This window comes from Spermophilus citellus (assembly GCF_964194105.1).
Source record: "Spermophilus citellus genome assembly, chromosome: 3".
NCBI lineage: Eukaryota > Metazoa > Chordata > Mammalia > Rodentia > Sciuridae > Spermophilus > Spermophilus citellus.
In genome coordinates this window covers 212,716,495-212,734,272 of record NC_138184.1, presented here as the reverse complement: position 1 = coordinate 212,734,272, position 17,778 = coordinate 212,716,495, and the positions used below count along the sequence as shown (strand labels likewise).

Sequence of the window (17,778 nt, the reverse complement as noted above, 5' to 3'; positions counted from 1 at the left end):
AGGATACACCATGAAGAGGCCAGCTCAAGGAAAACCCATGTAATTGCAAAGGTTAGTTTTCATGGTGAGGTAAAAAGAATTAAGGGCTATTCAAGGAGGTAACAGTAAGAAATGCATCTGGTATCAACTCTTTCTGCATCAAAGTTTTTATCCAATACTCCTAAATAGTAGTTTCTTTCTCATCTTCTGCATCAGGGAAGGAGAAATGAATATTAGATCGCCAAAATGGTCCATCACTTGAAAAGGAAAAGAAAAATCAAGATTTATACATAGTGTTGATTGGAGAGACAGAAGAATTGTTTAAGGAAGGAATGGGCAGAGATACATACACATCTACCACAGTTCCCGACAGTGCCTTGGGAAAGGTGCAGTGCAATCATACCTGATGATGCTTCTTGTCTTTGCACCAGCATGATAATAATCCCTCATCTCCTGCTGCCCATCCCTTCACCCACTTCCTGCTCAGTTATTTTCCATATTAATCTCTTAAGTTCCCCCAGAAAAACCTGCCAACGGCACAAGGTTTTCTGTGGGAATCCAAAATGGGTTGACTGCTGTTATTCTAAGCAGGCTCAGCAGAGCTACTAGTTCCAGAAATAAAGGACTCTTTCATGACCTAATTGCTGAAGCCAGCTCTGGGAGTTATCTAGCTTTCATTTGGAGAGCCCCAAGAAGTATGCAAAATTCCCGCAGGACAATAAGACCTAGCTAGCCTTAAGAAAATTTTAAAAAAATAAAACAAAACATACTGAGCACTCTTCTGGAAACTGTCAGTTTGATTCCTAAGTGGCACAGGAAAATGGAAGCCAGTGAGGATGTGACATGGAATAGTCCATGTCACCCACCATGGAAAATGTGAATGGTGGAAGAATTTCCTATTCTAAACAATTTGGGGTTTAAAATACACTCTCTGGAGACTCCTGAATGCACAGGCTTATGGCTGCTATTTATAGTGGCAGATGTGTACTTTACCAAGATTTTTATTCCAACAAAGGAACTGTATGTGATGTAGGGAGTTATTAAAATGGAAAATAAACCCTCACATTTTTAACTGAGTCAATTGGTACCAATCTCAAATGTAATGTCAGAGCTCACTAATCTAGACTACCTGGAAGGAAGGCCATTATAAATTACACAATATTTTAAAAGAAATTCTGTCCTGAAAAATGTTCAAGTATACCTGGTAACTCTCACCAGGGTAGCAAAACATCAGAGGCTTGTTTAAAAAAGTGAACGAATAAAAATGACTTATGATTAGGAAATTAGCTTTTAAATGTTAAGTGAATGTTTGTAAAGTTTTTTAAAACGTTTCAAAGGTTGTAATCTCTGGTGTTTAAAAACCAAGGCATGGAATGTAGCTTACATATTTAACATGCTAATCAAATCCTTTATTTATAAATAGTTCAAAGCTTACTTTTACTACAGTTCCCAAATAAACGATGAAAAATTCAGATATAGAGAAGCCCGAGTTAATGCTGATTTACAATAGTCTAAAAACTAATTTTCCAACTACTGATGAATGTTGATTATTATGTAGATAACTAGTGAAAAGAACTTATTTTTGTTCACAAAGTCTGCTCAGGACTCCTCTTTAACCTTGTCCACAGGTGCCTAAGAATCTACATACACAGCCTGTAGGTCCTGCTTCATGCCCTTTGCTACTTTCGGGTAACACCAGTAAGGACCTTCAGGATAACAAAGGTCAAGAACTTCCCTAAAAGACTTCAAAGCAATTGAGCTAGATTTCCCTTGATGAAGATTCTGGAATGCTCTGAAATCATTCCTGTTGCCATTTCTACCTGGCAATGAAAGCAGATATCTCATACCTGCTGATCAGTGAGGAAACCAGAGGCAGAGGAGACAACTCAATGGTAAGATCTGAGAGCCCTTATCACATTTTCAGTCTTTGGATAAGGATGTTTTTTTTCCTAGTCCTGTAAACTTCCCTCAGTTCCCCAAGTGTAGACTCCTTTGGTGTCCTATGTGTTTAGAAAGGCAAAGCTCTTGCCCTCTCAGGGAAGTGGGTTCTCATTAACAACTTTACCTGAGGTGTCTGGAAAGAATCTTTGGAAAGAATTTTTGGAATGCCCCAGTTATAGGGCCCTGGAAACAAACAAACTATCACCTGAATTCCTATTACTTCATTCAGAATTTTGTTTTAAAATAAATGAATTAATCAAGACAAGACACTAGCAATTACTGTGAGTGGAGAGATCAAGGGGAGGGATTGGCTATGGTTGTGCAGGACTTTAAAGGAATCGAAAGTGTGCTAGATCTTCAGCGGAGTGGTATGTTATAATGATTTAGGACTTCTATATGTATATTGCTTCATGTTATTTTTCATGTGTCAGCTTTATCATAGTTAAAATGAATGCATTCAGCCATGCGGAATAAAATGTTTCAAAGTCATTTTGTAAAAATTAGGTATATGCATTTTTTTTAATATACTATTAGCTTACTGTCTGTATACTGTAGTGGTGCTGAGAAACATTGGGTTGCTGCTTTAATAGTTTTGAAACAACTGATTATGCATTATGAAAAAGAAATTACAGTTTCACAAGTCAAAAAATCTATTTAAAATATATGATGAATTACATATTTTATATATGGATATATGATGGAGATAAAGGCTTGATATGTTAGGTAACAGATTATCTTGTGTTTTTGTCTTGATGTCAAACTAGTAAGAAAAATTTAAAAAAAAAAGAGGTGTACCAGGTATGGTGGCACACGCTTATAATCCCAGTGGCTCTGGAGACTGAAGCAGGAGGATCACAAGTTCAAAGCCAGCTTCAGCAATGGCAAGGCCCTAAGCAACTCAGTGAGACCCTGTCTCTAAATAAAATTCAAAAATAGGGCTGGGGCTGGGGTTATAGCTCAGCGGTAGAGTGCTTGCCTCAAACAGGTGAGGCATTGGGTTCAATCCCCAGCACCACATAAAAATAAATAAAATAAATAAAGATATTAAAAAATAGGGCTGGGGATGTGGCTCAAGGGTCAGATGCCCGAATTCTATCCCAGGTTACCCACTCCCTCAAAAAAGGATAAGGAGATGCATTTCTTTTCAGGGTGGAGACTTTCATATCGAAGATTCACTCATCGTGTTTAAGGTGGCTGCTAAACAGACTTGAAACAGAGTAGAGATTAGATTGAGGCTGTCTAATGACCTGGGGACTGTGCCTCCCTTGTTCAGTGACACCCCAGAAGGTAGCTGTCATAAAGCCAAATTCCCTGGGAGATGACTTCAGAGAGGGCTTTTCTGATAGCTCCTTCCACATCATGTCTTCTAACCCTCAGAAAAAACACCAACAGGTAACCTTGGCTGAGTGCCAGTCGTGTTTTGGAAACTATACTGAACAGTTGCTTTATAATCTGCTGGATACTTTGGAAGGAAGACTGTTAGGATGGCCACTTTTCAGATGAACACATGGGGTTAGAGAGTCTGAGTGAAATCAGCCTTGGTAACCCAGCTGGGATTTGAACCTAAGTCTGAAAGACTCTGGATCCTACTCCTGGAAGGCACGTGTCTGGGTCCCACTCCAGATCTACCCCATTCTTTCCAAAGACAGTAGCAATGAAAGTGAAATATGAATTCCTCTGTAAGGAATCAGACCAATTCCCCCGCCCCCTCTCTCTCCCTTAATATTTAGGGAGAAAAATCCTTGGATGAGTTTGAACTGCCAAAATGAAATTGGGAAGGACAGAGAAAGCTGACATAATAACTTAGTTCCATAATTAAGCTTTGTTTAAAGAAATCGTGCCAAGATGACATATAGCAAGTAAAAGATATTTTAAATTGATGAAAAATAGGGTTCTAGTTGCAAAATCACCATATTTTTCTCTTCTCATGTCAGATGGCAAAGTTCAAGCCCCAGTTTTTAACTGTTCTTATTCTGCCCCCGCCCCCCAACACACTTATTTTCATGTTTTGTTTGTTTGTTTGTTTTTTATTTTACTCATCACAATTTGGTCTAATTTCCTTTTATTTAGACATATTATCCATAAGCTATTTTGAAATGTGAACATGTTCTATATGCAATAATACACTGTAGTATAAACTCCTCCCCAAAGTATGCTCCAGATGAACACATGGGGTTAGAGAGTCTGAGTGAAATTTCTAAGCAGTAGCCATCGGCATTTTGTGTGGACAGCAGAATCAGGGTGCCTTCTCTTCAGCAGGGGGCTACACTGTTCAAGCAGACCCTGCCTCAATTTAGCTGGGTGGCCTTGAAGGGGTCAACCTCTTTGGACCTAAGTGTCTTCACAAAGATGAAGCTTCTCAGATTCATTAGATCAAGGATTCTTGGCCCTGAGTTCATGGGCTTTGGGAGGTCCACGGTGCCACTGAATTTACTGCTGTATTTTATGGGTGCCTATGTGCATTTTTCTTGGAGAAGGGGCCATACCTTTCACCAGAGTTTCCAGGTAAGGAAGGTGTGGTCCGACCGTGCAAAAGGAACATTCCACTGCAGGAGATGATGCAAGGTCAGTGACAGCCTTAAGTTTTTAGGAGTGTTGATGTGACTGAGTCCCTGTCCTTATGGCGAATAGAGCCTTACTCAGAAAACCCCAGGGAAAGTCAAAAGTGGTCCTGCCAACAGCCTTCTTTGGCTTGAGGAAGAAAACCTGATCTCCTCTGTTTCTATTTTTCTGTGAAATGGGAATAACACGGGAAATTTTATTTTTATTTTTATTTTTTTTTAGGGCAAAGAAAACAATGACTGTCTACACATGTAAGCAATTTACCTGAATAAGCATAACGAACAGTTCAACTGGCTCAACGCTCTTCATTCAGTCGGTTGCCACATAACTGCTGTGAATGATTCCTCCTTGTCTTAGGAAGTTATTTTACCATTATAAAGACGATGGACCCTCAGCCAAGACAATCAGTTGAGACATAAAAAATTCCATTGCTTGATTGCTATAATGGAAAGGTTCTGAGACTTGGGGCAGGGAAGCAGAACTGGGTCGAACTCTCTGCTATATGAAATTGGAATGTTTTTTGAATTTCCAGACCCATGGATTCCTCAGCTGTAAAATGGGTATAATGACATCCAGGTCATAGGCTTGTTTTGACAATTAAATGAGATAATGTATATAGAGTACATCACCTAGAACCTGGCATGCCATTTATTTTAAAGAAAAAGCCAGGGTTTTTTCTTTCAAATATTAAATGAAACATTTGGCAGATGTCCTTTTTCCCACTTGAGAACAATTTTTACTAAATCAATTGAGTTTTTAAAGTGAAATTCTGAGTGGTGTTTTAGATATTATATTTGAAATGAATATATGTAATATTAATTAATTTATATTTATATTTAATATATTTACTATCTGAGATATTATATTTAAAATAAAGGATATCTCAATAATGAATTTGAAGATTAACATGTCTACAGTGTTTGATTATGAAATTTGCATGTAATGGTTATACTTGTGCAATAAGCTTAGAGGTAGCCAGCCAGAAGATTTAATTTTTTCCCAACTTCAACAGAAATGTCTTAGCAAGTGTCAAGACCACTATAGGAAAGAAGCTTCACAGTAAGGGTACAGTAAATTGTAATGGCTGAGCCAGCAAAGACATCAAATTCAAATTCAAATAAAATTTTATTTTCTATAGAAGGCCTACTAAAACATCAATGTGATTTTAATAATAATGCCTAACATTTATTGAGTATATACTATATGTTGGTCACTGTGTAGATCTCTCTATATGGATCAATAGCTTCGTCTTAACAATGTCCGTGTGAGACAGATATAATTATCCCTATATTTGTAGGTAAATAAATAGAAACAAGAGAGGTTTAAATAATTTGTCAAAGTAACACAAATGATAGTTGTAAATGATAGTTGTCACAGCCAGGATTTGAATGCAGACTTCACCACTCTCATACCTGACTACCATGTCATTCTGCTCCTCCCCATGTGGCAGAAGATTGATAACTTATAAAAGTCACATGTAGAAACAGTTCAGAAAAGTTTACCACTGTTTTAAGTATCCTGACTCATAGATAGGCTGCATTTTTTTCAACTGAGAATGAAGTTATGGGTTAGCATGGAAGTTCTTAAGAACCAAGATTTTCAGTTGTTTTATACTAAAAGTTTAGGCCTAGTCAGGGCATAAATGCCACTTTGGGTAGATCCTGAGCTTCTGATGTTTTGCAGAGGAATTATTAGGCTACTGGAAATTGATATAGGCAGGTCAAATTGGCAGAGGTAATAAACAGTTAATTTAGAGTGAAAAAAAAACTGGAAAAGGAGGATACACAAGACTTTATGTGTTTTCTTCTTATGTGGCTAGACACGAAGATTGCTTTGGTGGGAATTAGCTACCTCACCTTATGCATGTCCCTACATTTAAGTTGTACCAAACCTACATAATATTGGATATGAAAACTTGACAGACATCATTTAAAGTCTCTTTCAAGCCAATTACTGGAGAAATTAAAAGTTAATTTTCTTTTAATTCAAAATAAAGAAAATTAGATAATGAATGCCAACCCTCCCCTGGAGGGATCGATTTTCTGAAGACACTAAAGGGAAGTTTTGAGCAAATCCAGCTACTTTAAAGATTTAGACAGTTTCAAAGCAATATTTTACTTAACTCTCTAATGGAAAATCATGTTCTGATTATAAAATAACAAAAAAAAAGTTGAAAATATTTTTATTTGAAAATTTCAGGGTCATGTTTTAAGCATTTTGAACAAGTGCTTTTGTGTGTGCCTGTGTGTAGTCTAATCATCGATTGCCATATGCTACTGAATCTCATGCAAAAGTTTCCAGGACACAGTTCTGGAAGGGGATTTCATGGACCCAATGGATTTTTAAAAATCGCTTGTTTCTCCAGTGCAGTAAAAATATTTACTTTTAAATGTCTAATCATCAGGATATTTCAGAAGCCCATAAAAATGTATGAATGATGACAATAACAGGAGTGTTTTCATTCCCTTTATTGATGCTCATGCGCCTCTGAATCTGATAACACAACAATAGGGGCCTTTCTTCTGATCAGAAAGAGGAGCTGGCGTTGGGCGTGGAAGGGATGTAATGAGTTCAGGCCTTGAAAAGTGAGAGAGCTCTGCTCGTGGTGAAAGCCAAGCCAACCTCAGGCCAAGTATGTCCACTGCAGATTTCCTCATGGATAAAAACATCACTGCAGGGTTCTCGGAAGAGACACCAAAGCTCAAAATCCTTTTGGCCAAATTCAAAAGAACAGCTCCACTTGAATTGGCACTACCTCTTCTGGCAGAGAGGACACAATCCTTCCTCAGGCCCTGTTACCTGTCACACCCACTGAAACTCTCTTTATTCAATAGCAAATTCTGGCTTTTCATTGTGCCCAGAGTTCTTCTGAGAAAAATACAGAATTGCTTTCATGTTTTAAAATTTTCTTTTCTCTTTTTGAATTGCAGAAAATTAAATTAGGTAATAATAATTCTTAGTGATGCTTACTGGTAGGGATTGTTCATTAAATGATTAGGGCTTTGATAATACTTTCTTGAATTATCAGTTATTCCCACACAAACCCAATGAAGTTGATACTTTTGTTTTGCCCATTTCACACAGGAGGAAATAGAAGTTTTGAAAAACTGAATAATGTGAATAGTTAGACCGCTAATAATGGCAGACCTGCAATTTGAACCACAGCTGCCTAAGGCTACAGCCCATGCCCCTAACTACGATATATGTCTCTGACCATTACACTTCCTGGTGGTCCTTCCTTTATATAGAATACATGTATTCCATTCTGACATATGTATTGCTGGTGCCATTGCTGGTCCATATTTACTAGATGCATATAAAAGGCCTAGCACTTTTTTGTACTTGTTGAATGGAAAGAGAGCTAGATGACCCCTTGGAAAATGTCTTCCCTTTCCTTCCCACTATACATATGTATTCTCTTATGACGCAAACACATGTGCATGCATAGATGGTTCAGGAGTATATATAGGAAGAGAGAGAGAGACCAAAGAATCGAGTGTTGGTGAAGATGCACAGAGACCTCAGGAAATTACATAAGGGTGCACTGAGGAATACGGAGATGAAGGCAGAGAGCGAGGGGGATTGAGAGAAAAGAGAAACAGAAAGGAAAGAAGAATAAATCTATGTAAGGTTTTATTCTTATAAGAGAGATGGAGAACAAATGTAGCAAAACTAAAATTTTATTATTCATTCATTCTAACAGGTAATTGATGGGAAAATAGTTTCTTATGAGATGTGTACAAATAATGACTTTTGCTAGGAAGAATGCATTACGGATTTTCACTGATTACCTGCACATTTCCTTCTGTGTACTGAAGTGTTTTTATTCCCCTTTGGGTTAAGATGACTCTAGGAGGTGAGCTTTGTGATTATTGACATCTGGCCTCTACTAGAGACCATGGGTCTCCATAGTTCAGTGTAGGATCTTGCACTTTGTAGATATTCAATATATATATATATATATATATTTGATAACTGAATGAAGTACCTTCTTTTTACCAAATCTAATGACCTCTTCTCAAAAACCTACAGTGTGAAAGCCAAAGAACAAGGATATCGTGACCAGCATAAAAGTTGAGCAGGCTGGGGGACAAGACTAAGAAGGGAAGCATATTTTCAGTGACCTAGGTTTGCAGTCTAGGTTGTTGGAAAGCTAGATCATTCAAGATGGACTGGGCTCAAACCTAAGAATGAGATCTGTGCAAGGCAGAGCTTGGGGCAGCCGTGGTGCAGTAAGTGAATTCCAGCCCCAGGCACATGAAAGCCCACATGTGCTAAGTATACATGTGCAATTAGTTGTTTTTAAAAATGATATTTAAAAATTCTATTTCTGAAGAATAAAATGTCTAAAAATCTGGCCTATTTTAATTTGTGGTTATGACAACCAGTGAGAGAACAACTTTAAATTATTTATCACTGCAAACTGAATGGCAACAAATTAAAACAACAAGGTATTTTATTAGAAAAGCCTCTGTGGGCAAGGAAGGTCAATGGACTTTTTCTTCTCTGTGGGGTCCCCTTCCCCCACAGGAATGCAGAGGTGCAGCATGCAAAGGTAGAAGTCATCTTTAATGTGTGAACCAATATCAGGGTACACATTATATTAAGTGATAAAAATATAGTTTCTTGATCATTACCTGGCTTTCTCTAGATTGAAAAGCAAGCTCTTTCCATTTCAGTCATTCTCTTAGTCTATTCTCAGTGCCTTGAACACAGAACTCAGAGCTTGGAGCAGAATAGATGCTCAATAAAAATGTGTTGAGGATGAATGCATGGACCTGAGTCTTGGAACCACTTATTTTGGCTAATATACTCCACTGCCATTCCAGATCTGGGACAAGTGCTTTCTTTTGGGTCCCTATATCCAAAGAAAAGTTAGGCTTTCTCCAGTCTGGTACTAGGTATACTTCACAGAGTCACAGAAATATCATTATTTTTTGGGGGGGGGTATGGAAAACCGTCATGGTTTATTCGTCTTAAAATAAAGTAATATAAGATCATCCCCAAAACTTAGACAATCCTAAAAGCAAAAGAAAGTTTAAACTGACCATCACTTCCCTTGAGGAAACACCCACTTGTGTGACAGGAGGAAGCCAAGGTCTAGACCTAAAGGAAGGAGGACTTGCCCAGGGTCCCACTTGCTCTTTGTCTTCAAATCAGAACCATGATTTTAGACGACCCTGGCTTTCTGGTTCTGGCCATCTGTTTCCTGTACACACCCTGCACTTTCCCATTAAAGTTGGCTGGACCACCAGGCCTGACCTGTGCTGCTCCTGCGAATGATCAGGTTTTATAAAAGCCTGCAGGGGAACATGGACTTACTAGAATAACAGAACTGAAGGTCCACCTTGAAACATGGAAAGGTAAACTTAGTACAAATATAAGGAAGTCCTTTACCTCTCTCTCTTATAAAGAAATAAAGAGGAGGGAGAGAGAGAGAGAAGAAAACAAATGGAACATGATACACCAAAAGAAGTAATGCAGACAGAAATGTAAGCAAAAAAGGTTAGGATAAATTTGTGTGAATTTATTTGAGGTTATTAAGGGTACCACACTAAGCTTTATTTAAGAATGACATCAAGAGAAAACAAATCCTTACACACACACACACACACACACACACACACACACACACACACACACAATTTAAAAAACAAAATGAAAAACATAAAACCCGAGGAAACCAATTGAGTAGCTATGTGGTCAGTTCTTCAGCAAAGTCCTGAGTCTGAAAAAATGTGGTTTATTCATTCTAATCACAGCCTGGCTCTAACCACAGCAAGTTGGTTCTGTCATTCCTCTCACAATGATTCACTCACCCCCTATTGATGTAGAAAGCAAAGAAGCTGAAGAAACCAACCTGATGATCTAACACGGTGCCTCATAGCCATGTCCCCCTTCCTGAGTCCATCAGCCTTGACTCTGTCAGGCCCCTGCGCTCTGGCCTGACCCGTGGTTTCCTAGCATGTCCTGAGATCCATGAAGGCAAAAACTATGTCTTTCCATGTATCAGAATTATTTCCCACATCCCTAGAACAGACACTGAAACCTGATTGGTGGTTAATAAGTATTGGTTGGGTCAGGATATTCTGTAGACTGTCAGGAGAACCTGAGGCCCAAACAGCACAGCCCAGACACTGCCTATCGGCCTTGAGGTCCACTCACCACGGGGCCTCATCCCCTGCCTGCTTCTCCCCCATTTCCTGAACCTCTGTCTCTGTTGACGGTTTCTATTATGTCTTTAGGACATTTCATTCTTTGCATACTTGCTTTCTTGGGATATCACTTCAGCTTTTACACCACCACCATGACTACCATCGTATGAAGTTTGCCCAGATTTATTTTTCTAATAAGAATTTCTCTTCCTTTCTGAATGAAGATTGGCATTCCCTATCTCCAAGTGCCTGGGAGGATATCTCCATTTGAATAAAACTTACCTGAAATTAAACACTATTCTCAAGACAATCCAGAATGGAATCCTTCCCTGCTTCCCCAGAGAGGACAGTGAGAAACCTTCTTTCAGCTCCTCGGGCTGACAGTTTCTGGAATTGTCTTTGAGTTTTCTCCGCTCATAAAAGACTTGTTAATTGTCCCTCTCATTTGTGACCTCTCTCCATTTCCATAGTCACTGTCCAGATTCAGGCCCCTAAGTTTAATATGAACTCTACTGGCGCAGGGATCTCCAGATTCTAGTCTACTATAGACGATTTTTTCCAACACACTTTAACCCATATAACTCCCTTGTTAGGTCTCTTTCTATTCCTTTAACATGAAATAGAAACACTGAGGATGTACTAGACCAACCCCTGTTCCTCCAGCACCTGACAGGTTTACTGTACCAGGATTCTTATTTCCCCTCTGAGCCTTTGTGGTGTCAGTTCCTCTCCTAGACAGCCTCATCACCATCAACATTTCCTCCAACACTTCCTTGCTACTTCCAAAAAGCTTTTTCTGACTAGTTGTGTATCAGGATAATGACTACCCTTCCTTCTCTTGGCAGTAATATTTATTTCCAGCTCTATCACTATGTTGTTTTTTTTACTTGTTTAACTAGTAATAATGGTTAGTAATAATAATAACAAAAGCTCTCATTCATGGCATTATTTGCCAGGTAGTGGGCAAAGTCACTTATGAAGTTCAATAATCTTCCTGACAACCATACAAGCTACATAAATATCATGCCTATTTGATAAATAAAGGCAACCATGGCTTAAAGAGAAGTCATTTGCTCATGGTAACCGGGCTAAGTAGCAGAGCTAGGGTTTGGTCCTATAGTGCACAGGTACCATCCATGGGGCCATGTGTATGTGCACAGACATTCCATGAATGGCAACCCACCCTGGCCAAGTCAATCCAAGGCAGACATTTTATCTTCTCTTTCATTCTTTCTATAAATAAAGCCCTCAATACTTTTTGCTACAAGTATAAGTTCAATTTCCTACTGCAGGATCGTGAGGGGATCTTCTTGCCACCATCTTTTCATCTGTGCACTGGGGACAAGTGGGAAGCAAAAGTGGTTTGAATTTAAAAGCAGTGTTTTAACAGTTTTCTTCCTGTGATCACAAATGAGAGGGACAATTAACAACTCTTTATGAGAGGAGAAAACTCCTGAACTATCAAAAGAACATCTGATTTTTAGCCATGTTAAATGCCACTGTCTTTTGCTGTGAGGCCTAAAATGTTAAAATAGACATCTATGCCTGGTATGTCATATGCCAATACTTTATCCCCGCAACCTGCCATTCAGGTCACCAGTACAGCACTAACTGCTTCCAACCACACCAACAATCTCCATGCTAATACAGTTCACTGGCTGTCAACCTTTACTACACAGATACCTGACTTGGATGCTTTTCTAATAAGAAAAAAGAATTATCACAAGAGTCACCTGGGGCTTTCTGTCTCTACTGTTTTGGACAAAAGACCCCATTTCCTAAATGTTTCCAATACTCAATATTTGGCATTTTTTCCTATCATCTCAGTATCATCAGTACTTTTAAAACCACTATTCACATATAGTCTGTCATTCAAAGTTCTCCCATGAAAAGCACCGATTAAACACAACTATTTGATTCTTCTCCAAGATTTTTCTTTTCTTTTTTTTTAATGCAAAATTTAGTCTTAACAGTTAGGGAAAATGTCTCTCAGCTACTTCTGCAAACAGTTTGGCATGCAATATGGCCACATTTGTCCCTTCAGAGGGAACAGTCTCTGAGGTCTGAAACCAACAGTGTGAATCATGAAGTGCAAGGCTGTGTCCACCTGGATCTCTACCTTTCTGCTTCCAGCCGCATCTCCTCCCTCTTTTGCCTCCTGAGTTCTCTGCGACGTTCAAAATCATCCATGGTGTGGGTTCAGTCTTAGGGAGACCAGATGGTGTCTGGATCTAAAAGGAAGGAGGCAGAGTCAGTATCATGGACAAGTTCGACTAGTACCTCCCAGGCATGGCTTTAACCCTCCCTCCAGTTTTTCATTTTTTTCTTTCCTCCTAAGAAAAATACCATAGAAGACTGATAATGGATAGCTAGTGACCAATTTCTGACTCCCCAGCTGAGTTAAAGCCACTCTCATTTCTGAAACTATTAGAAACAAATAAGTAAGATCCCAGGATCACATTAAAAATGATAATAATAACAGACCTGAGGAGACAGAGAGGCTTTAAAGACTTGACATAATGGTAGAATAACCTGAGAGCTACTGAATGATTTTTGTTCTTGGTAATTGGCTGAATCCCAGACAAAAGTTGTGGAAAAGTGAACAAAGAAAGAGAAAAACAGAAGAGTGTGTGCACATGTGTGCACGTGCACATAAAAGTGTGTTTGGGGGGTGTAAGTTGCAAGAAAAGAAATAAGGAATTAAGTAAGGGAGAAATAGAATGGCACCGAATAGATCTAGGCATTATTTGCATATTCTCAAAGTATTAGCATCAGGATTTGAATAATGACTGCAGCAATAATTTTGCTGAAAATAAACATCACAAAGCAGTGTTTTTAAAAGCAGTTAAATTGTGACCAAGCTGGTTTTAGAGCTCAAAAATCCCTGCTCTTTCTACAGATGGAATCCAACCATTTTACCCTTTCCTACCTCCTCCGTGATGATTTTAAGTCCAGAAAGATGTTCTTTTTCCAAAGCTCTTCAAATAAGGAGCCCGCTTCCCCTGTGTTTCTGTGCCATGGAGTCAAGCCTTTCAGAATTCCCCTGCAGCCCCCAAACCCAAAATGACTACCGGGAAAGGGGAAGCGGGCTCTTTTTGTCCTTGCTTTGTTTACAGAGCTGTCAGTGGTTAGTTAAACTCAGCCTGGAATCTGGCATTTAAAGCCTGCTTCGAGATCGTTTCCTGTGTGGAGCGGGAGGTCTCCACTTCCTCTGGAATCCTAGGCTCTCTGCTGCACTCCGATCACAAAAAAATATTTTCCAGCCCCTTCTGTGCACACAAGATGAGCCATTTGCCCTGTGTAAGAAAATCAGGCGCTGTGAAAGCCCCAAGCCATCACCTGATGGCATCCTTAAAAGCAAAACTTAGGTTTTGAAGCCAAGTTGCAGAAACTTTCTTAAATAAAGTGTCAAATTCTTTTCTCTTCAAGATGTATTTGTTTTCCTCTCTTAAAAAATCCCCACAAAAACAGAAACAAAATCTCAGCCAAAAAAAAAAAAAAAAAACCCAACTCTCAAGGGTATTATTTAAGTTGCATCAGAAATCTTTAGGAATTCAAATTATTGGGGGTTTTAAAGTTGGAAATCTGTTTTTCTGTTTCACTCCGACCAAGAAGACTTCCTAAGACTGGCTGGTGATGAAGAAGACAACCAGTTGTTTTTTTTTTTTTTTTTTTTTTTTTTTATCAACCATAAATGCATTTCTCTACACTTTTGGGTCTGATCTCCCCATAATTATTAGAATGAAAAAAAAAAAAACGACTTGAAGTCCTCTACAAGGTTGTCTGAGAGTCTTTCTCTCCTGGCGTGAGCTCCTGTTCCAACCACAGTGCTGATGTGTGAGGCAGCTGTGTGGATGGTGGGGACCCAATTTGGGGTACAAATGCTGGTTGGGTCCAGTGAGGGAGTGGGTTGTCTCTTTTCTTCTTTCAATATAGTCTTTTGTTACCCTCAAAATAGCCTCTTGAATAATAATAATGACAGCAAACAGAAATGGGAGAAAAGTCTGTTGACAGCAAACTATTTTACTTTTCTTGAATTTTCCAGGTAGCTTGGAGAGTATCTGCCTCCTGCAGGGCTCCACCTGTACCTCTTTTGGAGGTGCTAAGAAACAGGCCATCCCAGGAGGTCCCGATGCACTTGATTTGCAGAGGTGGGTGATATCCTGCAGAACTCAAAGGCAAGTGCAACCGACCAGCATCTCGTGGTCACTTTGGTGGACCATCCTTGCTGGATCTCTACCTCTGTGAGTTCCTTTTCTTGTACCCATTCTCTCCTCCTACTCCTCACCTTTTAGTGAATCCTTGGGCACTTTTTGTTCTTTTCCAACCATAGAAAAGCTCCCTATGGTTGGAATGCAGGTCAGAGTGAGGTGGGGGCACTGAGAAGGGAGAGAAAAAGAGAAAAGGAGCTGGTGTTGCCTGCAGTGCTTCAGACCAGAGCCTGTCTGGCTTATGCTTCATGGATATTGGGTGGCTGCAAGTGAGGGAGAAGACAGAGCAAAAACACATCTGTGCACCGTGTGGTGTGACTCTTCGGCTGGTGTGTGTGTGTGTGTGTGTGTGTGTGTGTGTGTGTGCGCGCGCGCAGTACGAGGGACAGAAGGTGGATGTGTATGAAGATTGATCTTGGTGGGTCTCCAGGGATGGGGCTGGAGGTCTCCCTTCAGCCACACACTCTACCTCCCAGAGCTCCTCTGAAGGTCTCTTGCACTATCCCTGTGTACAAGGAGCCAGGTCTAGGTAGAATTGTGATTTTTAAAAATTTTCTCTTCTCTTTTGGGAGCAGCAGCTTCCTTGTCCCCAGCTGGTAATCCCTCATTTCCTCCTCTGCCCCCAGTCAGTGTTGAATTCTTTCCAGCCACATTGGTTAGGAAACAAAAACTCTCAAGCAGTGAAGTGAAGAAATGTCAACCCAGAGAGACTCTGAAAACCACGAAGCTCTCAGGCGTACCAAACAGACAGGCAGCAGGAAAGAAAAAGGCAGGCCCGAGGAGGAGGTATCCATTGATGTATGCGACAGGGGACTTCTTGAAAAATTTTACAAAAATCAAAATTTGTGTGTGGGGACAGTTGTAGTTATGTTATTGAAAGACCTCTGATGTGACTCTTTTTATAAAGTGAAAACAGAAAAAAAAAAGCCCATTACAAAGGCAGATAAACCATTGCCCATTGCCCACCAATGTTATCTGTGTGTCCAGTGCGGTTTCTCATGTATTGGATTTTCTTTAAACAGGACACTCTTATGGTAATTAAGTGATAGGTCACTGTTACAGGTTTCAAATCACTTAGCACACTGTCCTGCCTTTTGGAAAAAGCTTGTGGTCCAGGTGAATGGCAAGATGTGACAAGAAGCATGTCCCTGCATATTTGGCCAGCCCTGAAGGCCTCCTGAATCTTTGCCTCTTTTCTTTCCTTCTCTACTTTTTTTCAAGAGTAGAATATTGCTGGGTGTGGTGGTGCACGCCTGTAATCCCAGCAGCTAGGGAGGCTGAGGCAGGAGGATCACAGGTTTGAAGCCAGCCTCAGCAACTTAGTGAGACCCTGTCTCTAATAATAATAATAATAATAATAATAATAATAATAGTGTTCGAGATGTGGCTCAGTGGTTAAGCATCCCTGGGTTCAATCCCTGGTACCAAAAAAAAAAAAAAAAAAGGAATTTTTAGTAGTATTTCTTATGCTTTTTGTTTATGTTTTGTTTGCTTTTCTTTCTCTGATACTTCTTTTTCTTCTCCAACTTCCTCCCTAACTTTAAAATTTTTAATTTAATTTCAGATAGGTGTCTTTAAAACCAAGAAATACTCTATGATGTTTTATATTCACAGAGTTGTTTACTCCTTTATGGGATTGTGACCCCCTGTAGATATATGTGGGTCTTGGGTGGTCCTCGGGTTTGGGGATATTGCCAATATTGGCCTTAGAACATCAAGAGTAAAATTTGTATCAGGGACACTGAGTAAGTTAACGCGGCCTCCAAAAGTAACTAACACTCACTGAGTGTCTACTATCTGAGTATGTACTATGGGATGGACCATTTTTTAAATCTTTTAAATTTTTGATTGACAGACTTCATTTCCTAGAGTAGTGAAAAACTAAATAGGAAGTACAGAGCTCTCATTTACTCCCTGTGCCCTACCCTGGCCCTCACTTTCTCCTACGGATTGAACAGTGCCCTCTTCCAAAATAAATTATGTTGAAGTCCTAACCTCCTGCACCCCAGAATGTGACCTTATTTCCAAATAAGGTCAGATGTAGTCAAGATGGATTATTAGGATGGACCCTGATCCAACATAAAGTGTCCTTATAAAAAGGGGAAAATTGGCACAAAGAAAGACACGCACAGATGGGGAGCTGTTATCATCCACATTTTACAGAATTTCAAAATGGACTGATTCACATTTTCCCCCTGGAAATCGTTCTCTGCTTCAGGGAACATTTAAGAGTGGCCCAGAGAAGCTCTGAGAAGACTATCATTAGCACTCTCCACTTTAATTCTTATATCTTAGGAGTTTAGATCAGAATTGATCTTGAAAATCACCCCTGCCTTCAGTTTCAAACGCATTTAATTCCCAAGTCACAAGAGATCTCAGTTAAATGAGCCTTTCCAATATTTATGGAGCCTCCCTATGGTCTGTGTAAGAGTCACAGATGGGGATGGTCATATATTCGACAGCATCATTTCTTTGATATCTCAGAAGCTTCTTCTCTTGCCTTCCACCTTCCTTATCACACACCTTGCTCCTCTCCTCAACACAACGTCATCCTCACGTGGTTATTTCTGATACAAAGGACTCTAGTCTTCCAATGCCCCTGGCCACCATGAGATGCACCTTACAAAGCAGCTGTCCTTTTGCATTCACTGTCAATTCCATGCACCAACTACTTCAATGAAGTCTCACAGAAACATTTATACAGATGACATTCCATAAACATTTGTAGAGCATGACCATGTACCAGGTACGGGGGCAACAGAACACAACAATGAATAAGACAGAAAAGGTCTTTGAACTTGTATTTCTTTAAACTTCTGCCAGCCTTCTAAAGTTTGGATGTGGTTTGTCCCCCTGGTGTTCTTGTGCCAGAAGCTTGGTCCTCGTGCAGCAATGTTAAGAAGTAGAGGGACTTTTAAGAGGTAGAACTT

General features: G+C 39.6%; 1 protein-coding gene across 6 annotated transcripts in view; it reads right to left on the bottom strand.

Annotated features, from left to right (window-relative positions):
• The window catches only part of CALD1 (caldesmon 1), a 208,842-nt gene that overhangs the window by 80,933 nt on the left and 110,131 nt on the right, over positions 1-17,778 (bottom strand). For 5 of the 6 annotated variants that reach the window (XM_081282836.1, XM_081282833.1, XM_081282835.1 and 2 more), the window contains exon 3: positions 12,757-12,868. In XM_081282836.1, the coding sequence (XP_081138962.1) occupies positions 12,757-12,827 (71 nt within the window). In that variant the 5' untranslated portion in view covers positions 12,828-12,868. Of the gene's footprint in view, positions 1-12,756; positions 12,869-13,566; positions 13,696-17,778 lie in introns of those variants that run through there. The other variant, XM_081282837.1, reaches the window with a different exon arrangement.